Consider the following 16,349-nt stretch of genomic DNA (forward strand, 5'->3'; position numbering starts at 1 on the left):
CTTCTAGTTTTGAAGCTATAAGGTAAGATTTCACTTACAGTGTATGTTCTTCCTATTGCATTTATTCCCATTCTTAATGCACAATACATCTTTTGGGTTTATGGCACGATTACTTTTTTAATTTTTTTTATTGCAGTAAAAATACATACAGCAAATGTTTGCCAATTCATCAAATTTTACATGTCCAATTCAGTGACACTGATTACACCATGTTTTGCAACCATCAACACTACCATTTTCCAAATTATTCCACCACCATTAACAGAAACCCAGCGACCCCTAGGCAATGACTCCCCAACCATTGATTTTTTGAATGTTGAAACTAATATCCACGAGGGATTGGCACAATGGAAGTGAAATGGAGAAAGAGAGGAGAGCAAGGACAGCCAAGCAGGGAGCCACTTCATGTAGTTCCACCCTGAGAATTCACACTCGGAGAAGTGGCGAGGCAGTTTTCAAATAAATGACATTGCCGTTTCAAAGCAGTTATTCTCCTCTTTAATGACAGAAATATATGGAGAAATCATCAATAAAAATATTTTCATGGGAATTTTATATAATTCCATGAGAATTAAATATGCCTTGCCTCAGCCATTCCATTTCTAAGAATTTTCCCTATGGACATGTGGGTCCATGTGCACAATGAAATATGCACGCACAATGGTGTTGTTGCTAGCTGCCATGGAGTTGGCCCTTGACTCACAGCACCCCATGCACAATAGATCGGGCCATTGTGCTCCACAGGGTTTCCATTGGCTGATGTTCAAAAGTAGACTGCTAGGGCTTTCTTGGTAGTCTGTCTTACTCTGGAAGCTCCATTGACACCTGTTGAGCATCATAGCAACATGCAAGCCTCCAATGACAGATGAGTGATAGCTGTGTTTGAGGTGCAACGGCCAGAAATTGCACCTGGGTCTCCCTCAGGGAAGGTGAGAATTCTACCACTACGGCATACTACTACTACTACGAAAAATAACATTCATTACTTTTATTAGTAAATGAATGGAAAGAAAATATACTTTTTTAAAAGAGAGCCAGTAAAATAAGTCATGATATGTTCCTGCACTGGAATACTGTGTAGCCATAAAATAAAAAGAATGAGAAACATCAATTTATGCTAAGTAAAGCAAGATGCAAAACAAGGTACATGGTATACATATAGCCTGGCATCGAATTTACTCTCAAAGTCAACAAAAGAAGCTGGGATGGGGTGGAAGGGAAATTTAATTTTCACTATCTACCCCTTTATAATGTTCAATTGCAGCCTGGTGATGTAACGGTTAAGGTCTCAGCTGCTAACGGAAAGGTTGAGTGTTCTAATCCATCCAGACGCTCTGCGGGAGAAAGATCTGACATCTGCTCCCATAAAGATTATAGCCTAGAAAATCCTATGGGACAGTTCTACTTGGTCACGTGGGGTCTCTAGGAGTCAAAATCGACTCAACGGCACCTAGTAACAACAATGTTCGATAGAAAGAAAGGCCTGGTGATCTACTTCTGAAAATCAGCCAGTGAAAACATTATGGATCACAAAGGTTCGATCCACAACAGATCATGGGGATGGTGCATGGCAGGGCAGCGTTTCCTTCCACTGTACTTGGGGTCACCATAAGTCGGGGGCCAACTCAAGTGCTGCTAACAACAATGTCCAAATAAAATAATTATAGATGCATCATCTCTTCAGAAAATGCTTTAAAAATTCTACGGAGGGTACAGAAGAGTTCATGATTTCTCTCAGTTACTGTGCCCTATGAGTCTAAAAGAAGTTAGGCTTATTATCTGATAAGAGAAGATCACCTCAGAAGTGGGCATTATATGATGTGCCCAGGAAGAAGTCAGTGAGACAGGGAATCTCTTGTTCCATAAAGAGTGCGGTTCCCCGATCAGGCACAAACTTATATAGGTAAAGGCAATACCACATCTCTCGGCACATAGCAAGCACTTAAAAGAAGCCAGTCGTTATTGTAACCAGCATAATTTTTAAGCCACAGTTTTGGAGAATTACCACTGTATGTTCCATGAATGAGATTTTTTATCTCCGGCCCTCAGGCAGACTTTCTGGAAGGACTGGAATCTTACCCTGATCTGAGCCTCAGGCCTGACTGCCTGGTGGCTGCTTGGCTTTCAAACTGAGGGGAATTTTGTGTGTTCACTTTCCTGTTAGTTGTTGCCCATTTCAAAAACCTGCTGTTATATTTGAAGAGTAAGATTATGCTCCTCGGCTTCGGCTTTTGGATGCTGAGGTTTATACAAGGTCACACAAAACTGTGTGGTGGGGAAGCCTGTGATATGGATATGACCCAGCTTGGCCACTTACTTTAGCCTCATTACTAAACCTCTCTGCACCTCAGTTTCCTTCTCTGTAAAACAGGCATATTGATAATTCTCCATTCACAGGGCTGTTGTGAGGACTGGAAGAGTTGATACACTTAGAACAGTGGCCGGCATGGCCTAAGCACCTAATAAATCTCAGCTATTATTAGTAGTCCCCTGTCTGTCAGCGTGCTGCACTGTGATGGCTTGCATGTTGTTATATTCTGGAAGCTATACCACTGATATTTCAAATACCAGCAGCGTCACCCATGGTGGAGGTTTCAGCAGAGCTTCCAGGATAAGACAGCCTAGGAAGACAAAGCCTGATGATCTACTTCCAAAAATCAGCCAGTGAAAATCCTATGGATCACAACAGAATATTGTTCAATATAGTGCTGGAAGATGAACCCCCTAGGTTGAAAGGCACTCAAAAACACCGTGGCCACAACAATGGACAAGAGCATACTAAGGATCATGAGGATGGTACAGGACCGGGCATGTCATTCTGTTGTACATGGGGTCACCATGAGTCGGAGCCGACAGGACAGCAACTAACAACACAAGTTATTAATAGTTACAGCTCTGCCTTGTGAGGGAGGTTGAGTTGCCATTATTATCTCATATCAGTGGTTTGAAAACAGAAGCGCACTCAGAACAATTCGTCTAAATTCATACTGCTAAGGGGTAGCACAGTGGTTAAGAGCTACAGTTGCTAACCAAAAGGTCAGTCGTTTGAATCCACCAAGCTGCTCCTTGGATACCCTATGGGTCAGTTCTATTTTGCTCTATAGGGTCACTATGAGTCAGGATCGACTTGACGGCACACAACAACGACAAATTAAAATTAAGACTTGGGTTTTAATTTTTAGTCTGAGTGCTGACACTAGCCAGACAGGCACTTTTACCAATCACTCGGCCTCTATTTTCCTGTCTATGAAATGGAGACTCTGGCCCCATGTGTGTAATGCCCTTTTGGAATGGTACCAGCTCTGACTACAGTAAGCAGAGATGGGACCAGAGACAAAATCCCCCAGTTCTGCCTCTACATGGGCATAGTGAATGTGTGGTTATGTCGGGCTCTTTCTGCAATCACATTTAATGCTCCAGGAAAGTAAGAATAGCTTCTGCTTTCTCATTCGTTTTCTCGTCTAAGATGCTAGTCAGCAACACTGGAGCCCCTGTAACCTCTACTGTGGAATAATTTGCTGCTTGTAGCAGCCCCACTTACTAGTCATAACAGAAAAGCAAAAGTGTACTTTGCTTCGCATATAATAGTCACATACCTGGCTGACTAAACGCTTCTGATAAGCAGATAGCACTTTATAGGAGGTGAACGAACTGGCTTTCCTAGGTTGGGACTGGCAAAGTCTTCCTCATTCACTCAACACCAGCCAATTCAGCAGGAGAAAGTGGAGCCTCTGGTCGCTACAGAAAATTCATTTGCATCAGAGAGGGCTGCCCAAGGCTTGGCATTGCCCTCAGTAAACAGTTCTGAATTCAGTGTCCTTGTGCCAGGCTCTGTGCTAGGAAGGGCATGAGTTAGAAGTCTTTCTTTTCTCCTCTCCACGGGCAGTTAGAGTGGGGGCTTTGGTGTAGGTGCTGCCCTATCTCTCTATGCGTTTCTTTTTCAGGGATATCAACCGTCAACACAACGATGGGACAGGAGAGGGAAGGCACACTCATTAGCTGCAGCTGCCCTCATAAGTTGTTACAGAGCTCAGAGGAACACTAATGGATAAACAAGGTCGACAGGAACACTAGGGGTCAGATCAGAATATCCCAAGGTGGCAAAGCCTTATCCAGGCCTTCCTTTTCCTAAAAAGCAAACAAAAAACATTGGTAATGATGTTCGGGGGAAGCAAACCATACCCTGAACCAGGAACGACTTCATCCCAGCTTGCCCATCATATCACGGGGTAGGAAGTGATTTACAAGCTGCCTTCCTGTACAGAGATGATGCATTAAAGATGATCCATGGCTACTTGCGCTTGATCTTTGAGTATTTCTTCTTCTTTTCAACAATGGAGGGGGGTACTGAGTCAGGTGTATGAGTAAGTGGCAACGGCCAATTGCCAACATTTACTGAGAGCAAACATTGCGACTGTGTGGACTGCTTTACATATATCACCTAATTTAATCCTTACAATCACCATATGAAGTATCATTGAGTATTCCTGCTTCACAGGTAGGGAAACTGAGGCACAATGAAGTTTGTATTCAAGCCCAGACTTCATGTCATGGGCTGCTTTCCCTAAGGGGAAACAGCAGTTTATGGGGGAAAGAACAAGACATCAAGTTACTCGCTCAAGTTCTCCCCACTCTTGAGTGTTGAAACTAGTATTAAAACTTACTGTATTGGAACTAAGGTATTGCTTATTGGACAAATTCACCCCAGAACGCCTGAGACTTTCTCGGTTTCAGCACTGACAGTCCCACAACCCGGGAACCCCCTCAGTCTTGGGCAAACTGGGATGGTTGGTCACCCTAATTGGAATCCAAAACACGGACTACTCAGGATCTAGTAGAAGAGAGATAGGGGGACTTAGGTTGAAGACTTGGACTTGAGCTTCCACATCTGCAGAAAGTGATGGTTCTGCTAAAAGACTTCTAAAGCCTCTAAAGCGTTACTCAGTGTGGTCGGTAGACCAGAAGCATCAGCATCACGTGGGAGATTGTTAGAAATACAGAATCCCGGCCCCTGCCCCAAACTTGCGGAATCAGAATCTGCATTTTAATATGATCCCCAGGTGATTCGACTGAACATTAGATTTTGAGAAGCATGTCCCTAAAAGTCCTTTCTAGAACCATATCACTGTGATTGTGAATCAACTAGGGTGGCATGAACCTTTATTTGGGTGCCAGCTCTATAAAGGGCCAAGTAGATGGAAGGGTGGGTATCCTTTGGGGATTTCCACTCTGGAAACTAGCAAAAGGGAGTCTGCACTCAGGCCAAAACTTCATGCCATGGAATGAGTTCCCTAAGGGAAGGCAGCATTTTGTGGGGGGAAGAACACAGGTTTTGGACTCAGACTGCCTGGGTTTGAATCCTAACTCTGCCAACTGCTGCCCGGGTGACCTGAGGCAGCTGGGAACGTCTAGATCCTCAGCATGTTTACTGGAAAGTGATTAAAATTACCCACCTCAGTGGTTCTCAGTCCTGCTTGTCCTTCAGAATCAGCTGAGGAATGTTACCAGGAAATGCCGAGGCCTGCCTCCATCCCCAGAGATTCCAACTTAATCCAACTGCAGTGGGGCGCTGACGTTAGTATCTTTAAAGGTTCTCAGGTGATTCTTTCATGCAGCCAGGATTTGGAACCACCGATCTTCCTCTTAAGGATGGTGGTGAAGTGCCAGTGAAATAAGTCACGCCAGCACCTGGCACAAAGCAGGCATTCAGGAGATGTTAAATCCCTCTCCGCCCAGGAGCGGGAGCCATCACCCGTTAGCACCAGAACTGCTCTCCATAAACGGCGCTGAGTAACTAAGTCGAAATGTCCGTCAAGTCAGTGACTTGATCTTCTCACTTCAATACTCTCAATGACAGGTAATAAAAAAATTAGGAAAACCCAGGCAATGTGGCCTAAAGGGGGGGAGGTATAATTTACCAGAAGGCTAGTGTTTAGTCTCCTATACAGCTTTTTTTTTTTCCTTTAAGGAAATATAATTTTTTTTTAATAAATGCAAGCTGCCTTCTAATATACTTTTAACTGACAAAGCTGCCGTAAGGATATGAATCCTAAGAACCCCCACAGACCTCTAAGTTAGAGCTCACCATTCCTCAGGGCAGCTAATTAAAACACCTGGCGGTAATCATGTGCGTTCCATACTGTGAACTGCAAGGAAATCACTTCCCAGCAGTTACCACAGCGTTGCTTGAAAACGAGGCCACCAGAAGTTACGAACTGTCCCTGGGCTTTACAAGCAAGCTTTGAGAGGGATGCTAATAATTCCATACGGGAAGGGCAGAATGTTTTTTGCCTTAATTTTTTCTTTTAATAGCAGAGCTAGTGAGCCAAAGAAATCAGTCTTTAAAGGTCTCACAACACATAGAGAGATAGATAAAAATCAATATCAAATCCCTCTTCTCTTCCCAAGCAACTATTAATAAACTCCCTCAGCTTTCAATGTGTCTATCCCCATTACAGTCTTGGAAAGGAAGGAATATGGGGCACAGATTCTTTACTTAGGGTTTCCTGCCTGGTTTTCTCACCCCTGCTTTGGCTTCTGAAATTTTCCTTTGTTATAGAATAATAACAAAGAACAGATTACAAGTAGCCTCAGAGGTATATCTAACCCCACAACACATGGGGCTATTTGAAGGAGTAACCCAATGCTCCCTTCATCAGTACCTCAGAAATCTCTGCTGGAATGCTAAGCTTCATAGTTTAACCCTTGTGCGACCCAATTACTTTTTGCTTTGGATTTTTTATTTATTTATTTTTTTGATATCATGTGTTTTCATTAATGGAAGCATGCTGAATCATTCAGCATGTCTGAATTTTTGGTAGGTAGTATGGATTTTTTTTTCTTGCCCCCTCCCACAAGCCTACCCTAAGTGTTTAGTGATACAGATGAAGTACCACCAATAATACTTCGAGTCTCCACCAGGGTCTCTACGTACATATGTGTAACAAACAAGAATTTCAAAATTTCTACTTTTCCACTAAAAATTCAGACACCTCATACAATACCCTGTAAAAACAGTAATTTGCAGCACATGGCTATTTCTTTGGTTTCAAACAGAAAGGCCAGTGGTACCGCAGATTCCCAATAAACCCGAGAGGCTGAAAAAGTTCATGGTGGCTATATGCGCCTGCCAGGCACGAAAGAGTTAACATGTATTTTCAAATTGGATTTTTTTGCTTGTTTGTTTTTAACCGGCCCCCCCCCCTTTATTATTCATTTGGTTTTTTCACATTCATGTAACAAGGTCCACTGACTGGGTGTCCTGCAGATTATGAAGCTCACGTTCAAAACCTCATTGGAAGACAGACTGTTGAACCCGTTTTATAAAGAAAAAAAATCAACCCAGACTTTCCTTAATTTGGCCAATGTCACACTGTGACAAGTGACAAGGTCAGTACTGAAATCAGGAGGATTGGTGAGGAGTTGCTGAAGGCCCTATAACTATACTCCTTTCCCGCTTACCTATGTCTCCTCCACCAAACCTCTCATTGATACTTGAGATACCTTTGCAGAACACTCTCCCATTTAAAGTGCTACTTCTATCAGGTGGAAGACCACCCTGCAGGTCCTGGGCCGGCCCTTCCCCATTGTTGTGTCAGATGCTGACACCTGCAGGATGCATTTCCCAGGCTGCCTTCTCAGTTGGCCTCTGACTGGGTTCCACCCATGCAAGACAGGAGCAGCAGAAGGGAAAAGGCAGGGCAGTTCTGTCTCCATCGAACGCTGAATCCTCTCCATGTTTCTGTGTCTTAGGTCTGCAATGGCTGCAGCTTCCACCAGTGACCTTGGGCCCTGGCTTCCAGGACATTTCTCCTCTTGTCTCTCCATCTTTCCACTACCTGTATTTCAAATCTCTGATGGCCTCACCAGTCCCCATTTACCTTCTCTTCTGTTACCTATGTAATCAATTATATCTGCATTAAAGTCCTTCTGTGTGACTTACTTAGCGGGGTTCTTGTTTCCTGGTTCGACCCCAACAAATATAATCACTTTTCTCAATGTTTATACATTTGTATATTGGGTTGGATATAAAGGGAGAAAGTCAGAAGGAATCAAATTTAACTGACTTCCCACCATGGACTTCCTAGGCACTTTTATATGCATTGTATATTTTAGTCCTGAAAATAGAACTTTGAGAAACATATTATTATTATTCGTTTACAAGGAAACTGAGTCTCAAAAATGTGAGATGACTTGCCCAAGGACACAGAGCCTGTAAGTGGAACAGCTAAGATTCTACCACAGGACATCCTTTCTTTTTATTAGTTAGGGAATAAAGACCAGGCTAAGACTCCTTCTTGAACAAAACTGGAGATGGGAATCATTATAAATATCAAGGAGTTTCTACCACAAATGACTTGGATTTTTTTTTTTTTTTTTTACAAGCATGGAGTTAAATAGTGAGACGCAGGATCACATAACATACAATTAATATAAGCCTTAATATCTAATGCTGCCTGGGAGAAACTGATGCAGATCCATGCCTTATGATCAGTATTTTTTTTTTCTGATTATTAAGTATCTGAGGTAAAAAGACAAGGTAGAATAAAGAAAAATCATGAATTCTATTCAGACCTGTGTTGCTAATTGCGATTCCACAAATTTAAAACACAAGCATATCTTAGATCCCAACCATCTGCATTCAGATTATTGGCTGGAGTATTTTTTCTATTATTACTATTATGAAAAACCATCCATCCATAAAAATATACCACCATCAAGTCTCAAAAGTACAGCATTAGGGTCTTGGCCACTTATGGACTATGTTACATTTACTAGCTGTGTGACCTTGAAAAAGTCACTTCAGTCATCTGAGGCTCAAATTCCTCATCTAAAATTAGAAATAATTACATTTTGTCTATGTCCCGCAATGGGTCATTTTGAGGATAAAAAGGGATAAGGTTGAAGCATTTTGAAAAATACAAATTGCTATACAAGTGTAAGTGGTTATGCTTATTAAAGCACATTTACATTTATTATTGAGTTTTATCCTCAAAGGAATCTGCCGCCACAAGTACTTTTCCTCAACAGCCAAATGCATGAATATGAACAAAGTGTGCAGAACAATTTTGCAAAAGCCTTGCAAACAACAGTCAAAACGACCTCCATTTTCTTCAGCCTTCCCAATTGTAAAGCTTTAAAACTGGTATCCCTGCTGGGCATTTTGGACTACATGTACATGAGGGCGTCTTCCTTTTTCCTGACCATACCACCCATGTGGCAAGGGAATACCAACACCTGTGGCAAATTCACTGCAGCAACGTGAAGCTGAGAACTGACACTGTGAGCAGGCGAGTTGATACAACCATTCTACCATGTTATATGGTGATTTTAAGTATTCCTCAGGCATTCTGGACAATTGATCTTAATAGTCTATAGAATTCTCCCACATCCCTCCACACTGCAAAGTCCAACGAAGAAAGAAGTAAATGGAAACAGAAAAGATTGTGGAATTCCTTACATTTATTTTCAGATCTAACTTCTAAAGCTCAGGCTACTAACCAAAAGGTCAGCAGTTCGAACTCACTGGCCACTCCTTGGAAACCCTATGGGGCAATTCTACTGTGTCCTATAGGGTCACTATGAGTCGAAATCAACTAGATGGCAATGGATTTGGGTTTTGGTTTGTTTTTTTAACTTCTAAGGACTAGCCCTTACTTTTAGGGATTACAAAATAGCAGCTAATGTTTCAGGAGCAAAGAGGACTGTGTTCCTCTTGTCAACATGCAGGAACCAGTTCTCACAGGGATCATAAGCCTTAAGGGATCTTCTGCGGAAGTGGATCCCCTTCCTCTCTGACCTCTATCACCCGGTCAATCTTGCACACTCTACATTAGTAAGTGCCTGTATGCCTGGCACTGAGTTGCGTGCTACAGATACAGATTAAACAGTTTTCATCACTTAAAAATACTCTCAGCTCAACAAAGTCCTTCCCCCTACCCCATCGCCCACCAGGTACACGATGCTTTGGGGCAGACGGCATTTGCTCTGAGCGTCAGTCCTGACACTGTTGCCAATTTTCTTTCTGACCTTGGTCAGGCTTGGCTGGGTTACTTTTCTTTTCCTCTCTACTTACAGAAATGGGATATTGCCAGTGGGCAAAAAAAGGGAAAACTGAAAGCCTGGTAAAGAGGAGAACAGGTCCACTGTCTCCCATCCATCGCTCCAACAGAAGTTCATAGGCATGTGAGATTTTTGGAATCAAGAGTTTCATGGAAATATCTTCAATTTTGAAAGCTGTGCAAAGCCGGAGTTCACATTCAGTGAGAGCCAACTTCCAGCTGCTCCGTGATGATTTTAATGCTGTGACAGAGCAAAGCGTCTTCCTATTTTCAACCCTAGCGATTTGGTTCAAGCATGATCTCAACCACTTTAAGCTTTGATATTTCTAGCCACCTCTTATGCTGTATTTTCTCTTAATGCCACCAATCATGTGTGAAATTCAGTTGCAAAATTAATCTTTGTGGGAAATGATATGTAATGGCTTCTTCAAACAGAGACAGAGGAGAGGGCGGCGACTATGACCTTTGTTGTATTTTGAAATGTCTTTCATAGTGTAACACAAATGGAAACATCCCTTTCTCAAGGTCAAAGTCGAAACAGATTTCTGCTTATAGAAGCATCACTCTTTCCTAAGCAGGATAAGGCTTGAAAATTATCCTTATGACCTGACTTTTAAAACCTCCAATATATATAATGTCTGTTAAACATGAAAGCTAGCTGTGCTCAAAAAATAGTTTTAATGTCCATCTTATTGAAAAAGATTCAGGAATACAGAAAAGATGTGAATGAGGTACAATATCTGAGTATTTATATAACAAGGCGCTATTTGATATTCCAGTGTTTTACACACACACACACACACACACACTAACCAACACATCTTATATAAGGAGGTTTCAGTCAAAAGTAGCTGTGACCAAATGTTCTGGAATGGAAGTCAGAAACCACTACTTTAAATTTTTCATTTGTTTTCTGGAACAATTATGCCACCCACAAAAGGGTAACTCTGCAAGTTGTCATTATCTCATGAGTTTTGGAACTTATCCTTTAAATAAGCCCATCTCATTTCCATATAACTACAGCAAATGTAGAGGTCCCTTAAAAAAAAAAAAAAGGAATATTTTTTAGCTCGAAATTTAAGGGTGTTAATAGGAATCCATGTTACTAGCGTACTGTTCAAATCTGGAAATTTGACTCCTTAAAATAAGATCTTCATATGAATTCAAAAGAGAATCATCTTAAGGGAGAAATCTTCACGGCTTTTGAAGTTCTCTTAGATGTCAAGTCTGTGTCTGATTCTTTCCAACAAGTATTCACCTGTCACATTCTCCAGCCCTCTTAGGTAGTCATTTATTTCATGTCATTTATATTCATTTGTAATAAAGCATAACTTCAATGACTTCAAACTTTAAAAGGTGGAATCTGGACTTACAAATTGTTTCCTAAATTATTTTCTCCCCTTGACAGCCTCAGGAAGACAGAAACACCTCCTAAGCAGTTAGCAAGACTCTAGTGGACCTAATTCCCCAGAACAGATCACCCAGTACAAACTAATTAGGACGAGTTAAATGTTTCCACCGAAAACACTAAAAAAGGAATGTTCTTCTCAGCTGCCTGCTGTTTTCCAATCATTTCCTTCCTCATAACCTTGTCGCTTAACTGTTTTTCTAACATACTGCTTTGGAGGTGAAACTTGATGGTCCAGCCACCACCAAAAGTGTAAATGCTGACTTGAAACTGTTCTAAGCTCCCCAGGGGAAAGACAAAAGTCCTTCCTATGACAATGTACAAACATGTCTATTATAAGCAGGGGAATAGGGTTCTGGTGTAGAATTTTCTTACTAGATTTTTTTTTTTTTTTCCTAGCTGCTGTATTAAAAGCTTGCTCAATCATGTATTTCTTGTTACAGTAGGCACAATACTAAGTATTTTTCCTATTTTTCTTTAGCATTTTAAGCAAGACAGTTGATCTACAATGAACACCGAGCTGAACCTGAATGGCTCATTCACACATTCTAAATTTTGCTCTTCCTTTTCTCTGGATGTAATTAATATGCCATGAATAGCAACATTTACAGTGAGCTCTAATATTTGTCTCTCAGTTCTGCTCATTTGTCTAAGGGTATCATTTCCTTTTTCAGGAGTGTTCTCAAGGAGAAAGCCCCAACCTCTTCTTGGCTATAAATTCACCTCAGTCTCTTATCTGGTTGTCTCTGGCCTGATAACGTACTGATTTTCCGCCACACAGAATTTCCTCAGTGCAGCCAGCCTCCCATTTCTCTCCTGATGGCCAAAGGTTGCGCCATGGCACCTCTCTGGCCAACCATGGATTCTGTGTGTGGTTGACATGACCACTGGCAGGGACTCACCACTCCAGCAGTGGAGAAGTGTGCTGGGCCAGATGGGAAGGGGAAGATGATTCAGACATACGGCGCTCAGAGCTGGAGACACTGCACAGTCACAGCCGTCTGCTGGGCGCTGTGAAATCGCCTGGATGCATTCAAGCATAGAACCTGTGCTTCATACCAGCACGCACATCTTAACCAAACTGTAACCCCATCGGCTCAGGTCTGTTGTACTGACAACCACCCACAGCCTCTCTTCCTAATCTGGGGAGAAGGCTCCCAGCTGCCTTGCTTTTATTTCTGGATAAATTATTAATGCCTATTCAGCCTTGGCAAATGTAATTTTTAACTATGTAAAATATTTATGGGGGTAGGAAGGGTAACTTCACAAGTATTTGTTATTTTTCTTGTCTTTTACAGTAAATCCTGATTCGGTTGCTGACTGGGATTTTCCCTGCTTCTTTCTCCCATGTGAACCTGATACTTAACTCCAAGTAATGAATGCAAGATCAATAGAGTAAGTAACAAAAGTATCCACGGTAACTAAACAGCAAACTCTTAAATCACTGTGCAGTAAGTGCAAATGAACAATTATTGAAAACACTGCACTAAAATTTCAATAGGAGATAACAGTGAGGCTTAAGTCATTAAAAGGGTCCATTAGTCTTGTAAGTCTAAGACAGCACACCCAAAACATGTGCTATTACTGAGAACTGGAAATATTACATATTCCACCAACTCGAGAACTAGAAATATTACATATTTCACCAACTCGCACACATGTAACTGACTCCAGTAGAGCTAGGACAGAGTCCAGTTGTCCAGTCCCTAAGGGGAAGGAGGCTTAAAGAGAAGCAGGTAGGCTGTGCCAGCCTATTCAGGCAATGGTTCTTAGTTATATATGAAGAGGGGCAAACACTGACAAATTAGATTATTTATAGGGAAGTAAACCTCCTGCTTGCATATCAATTCATCCCACGCTACAGTTTCCCCACGCTTTTCATCACTCCCTGCTACGGAAGCAAATAAAAGACTTCTAACACCCTCCCCATTCCCACAAATCACCCAAAAAGCCCAAGAATGCAGCACCTCTTTCCTTTGTCCCTGTTCTCCCTGACTTGATAGACCATTGGCAGTTCTAAAATGAAGAAGTAATGGCCAACCAAATTGCAAAGTGAAAACACTATCTTGAAAAATTACCTGAAGTAGCCAGATTTGTGGAGATTACATATATAATGCACACACACGCACATACTCCTTTCTATATAACATATGGCCTTAGGGATTTGCCAACATTAGAATGCTATTGAATCTTAACATGCCTGGGATGTATTGCTCAATTCTTCTTGCCCTAACTCTTGTCCCAGGCATTTCATTAGAGACAGGTGGGCTCCCAGAATTCTAGAAGTCTGACAGCTTGAGTATGGGGCTGCATAGCATAACCTGGAAAAAAAAAAAAAATGGCATTCCTGATGCACACTATTTCCTCCAGGAATAGAAATGCACATCTCACGCCCGAATTATGGTAAGACTGAAATATGCTCATGACACAGAAGGCAACCTTAGCCTCCTCTTTGAAAGAGAATAGTTTCATCTGAAGTAGGACATCACATTTCAATTTGTACTATTAAAAAACTTGCATTACACAATTAAACTGATTAGCCTGTGAATCACCCCGCTTTACAAACTTGCTGGACTAGAATACAGTAAATAGCACGAGCTAACCCAGCGAGCCTTTCTCCAATAGCCCCATGATAACCCAGTACAGCACAGATGGCTTCTGACCAGTACTTTTAAACTATACCGCTAGTCTGGTCAACCCTGCTTCGTCACCGGAATCACATAAACAATTTTTGCAAGAGGCTGCAAACTTAAAATTATAATCTACTTCACCATCACTCAATATATATCATTACAGATGCCAATATTTTTTTTCCAAAAGACATATTATCTTTGCCAGCTTTTCCACTTAACAAAAAATATATTCATGATAAACGTTTCCTATTTTATTAATTGCCAGTAAATATGCTTACCATCCCTGGAAAGAGGTGTTGTTTAACTCTGGATACTGCTTAAATTTGGCTACGAAATGAGGATTGTTTCTTCGAAATCAATTCCGGTTATTTTAAGACATCGTTTCTAATACGACACAAATTATAGGGAAATCAAAATTGCTGTCAACTGAAGGTGTTTAGCTTTTGCGACCTGGGTTCCTTTCCTACTTTCTCAAATAGTTTCAAAGACTCAAGAAAACAAAACAAAGCAAATAGTACACATGGAAATAAATGCCCAGAAAACTAATCCTGCCCCAACCCAAGTTTATCTCCATGTCGACTGAATACCTCTTAAATCTGAACGCCGACTCTCCATGTAACATGTAAAGCAAAGCAAAAAATCATCCAGACTATTTGCGTTTTAGAGTCATTCCCTGGCCCCCTCCAGTTATTCTCACAAACGTTTTAATATTAGATAGATGCCCTTAAATGATGTCAGATGGGACTTACAGAAGGAAAGCATAACTTCAGGGAGGAGGAAAATATATTCGGTCCTAATCCTTGGCTTCTTCTCATTTAGTGAAAGGATTTTGCTTCCTCTCCTAGCAGTAAGTTGCAGCATTTACAGTGCAATTGTACAGCTTCAAGCCCGCTTACACTGCTCGACTGATGGCCCAGCTCTAAGCCTCAACATGCTTTCTGGAAATGCAGGCAGCTCAGTTGAAAACCTAAGGGAGGTTTCCACAGTGGCACAAAACTAAACCCCACAAATATTTAACAGCTCTGAGACCTCTAAAGGCTTAAAATAATATGCATTTTGTGCTAGGCTGCTCCGAGCTAAACGGGAAACTAGGATGGTATGGAGCAGTGTTCTCAGCTGTTCAACGACTGCACACTGGAGTGTTTTCCCCTTCTGCCTCAGAATTAGCGAAGAACCAAACGCTTAATGAAACACTGATATTGGCTAAGCTTTCACAGCATCAATACCATAGGAACTTTGTTTTGCGTTCCATCAAGTTAGCTCATGACTTCCCACGCCGCACCATTCCCCCTCCTTCACCTAGCTAAAAGCCAACTTCACGCAGACAAATCAAGGCAAAGTTTATCCACCGCCCTCACCCCACACCCCCCGCCTCTTTTCTTTTCCAACTTAAACTCAGCCAGCCCCAAACGTAGCACAAAGGAAGCTTGGTCCTCCAGTTGCCAATTGGAGGTACGTTTAATGTAATATATTCTTGCAGCTTAAAGTTTTTTTTTTTTTTAAGGGCTTGTCTGCACTGATAAGACCTGGGCACCCCCAGAATGACATCATCAGAGCTGACACTCACCAAAATACATTATGTTTCTCATTAATCATACAGCCGGAACCCCACCGCGGCGTCTTCAGCATCAGCTCGCACCCAGGGCTAACACGCCGAGCAGAGCCGTTTCATGCTACATTCGGTGGAAACGTCCCTGGCGTGGAGAGCAGCGAGCGCCGAGCGTGCCTCCTCCGCGGGATGAGCGCCTTGCAGGCTGTCTCTCGGCGGCTACGAGCCCCGGCGGCTGGAGCGTGCGCTCGGGCTGCCTGCTGCACTGCCCATCCTTACTGTAATCCGACTCCTCCTTGCGATGTCCTTGCCGCGCCTGTGACATCAGGGCTGAGAGTACTACAAACAGACCCCCCCATCCCACCCCACCCTACCCCACCCCCGGTTAGCAGCCGCTCCATGAGGTGCTCCGATTGCCTGCCTGGACCAACCAAGGCTCTCGGGAAGCTTTGACGGGCCCAGAGACTTGGGAAGGGGCGGAGTGAGGGGCGCGGGAGGCTCTCTTAAAGAGAGAAGGGTCTCTGGATCCACACGTGAGCACACGGGAAATTCACCAGTGTCCGGGAGGGGACACAATTAAGGCGAGTTCTACCATTAACGTGTAATTAGACACACTTTTATCCTTCTCCCACGAATGCCTTCATCCTATCAAGTTTAAAAGGCATTGGGAAGAGGGATGGTGCCATGTGCCTGCATTT

At 42.4% G+C, this 16,349-nt stretch overlaps 1 protein-coding gene across 1 annotated transcript in view; it reads right to left on the bottom strand.

The window, feature by feature from the left end:
* Positions 1-16,102, bottom strand: part of ZNF385D (zinc finger protein 385D) — a 403,342-nt gene extending 387,240 nt beyond the window's left edge. The window contains exon 1 of the mRNA XM_004385288.2: positions 15,670-16,102. Coding sequence (XP_004385345.1) covers positions 15,670-15,691 — 22 coding nt within the window. The 5' untranslated portion in view covers positions 15,692-16,102. The remainder of the gene's footprint in view (positions 1-15,669) is intronic.
* Between the last annotated feature and the right edge of the window lie 247 nt (positions 16,103-16,349).

Source organism: Trichechus manatus, unplaced genomic scaffold, assembly GCF_000243295.1.
Source record: "Trichechus manatus latirostris isolate Lorelei unplaced genomic scaffold, TriManLat1.0 scaffold00136, whole genome shotgun sequence".
Classification (NCBI taxonomy): Eukaryota; Metazoa; Chordata; class Mammalia; order Sirenia; family Trichechidae; genus Trichechus; species Trichechus manatus.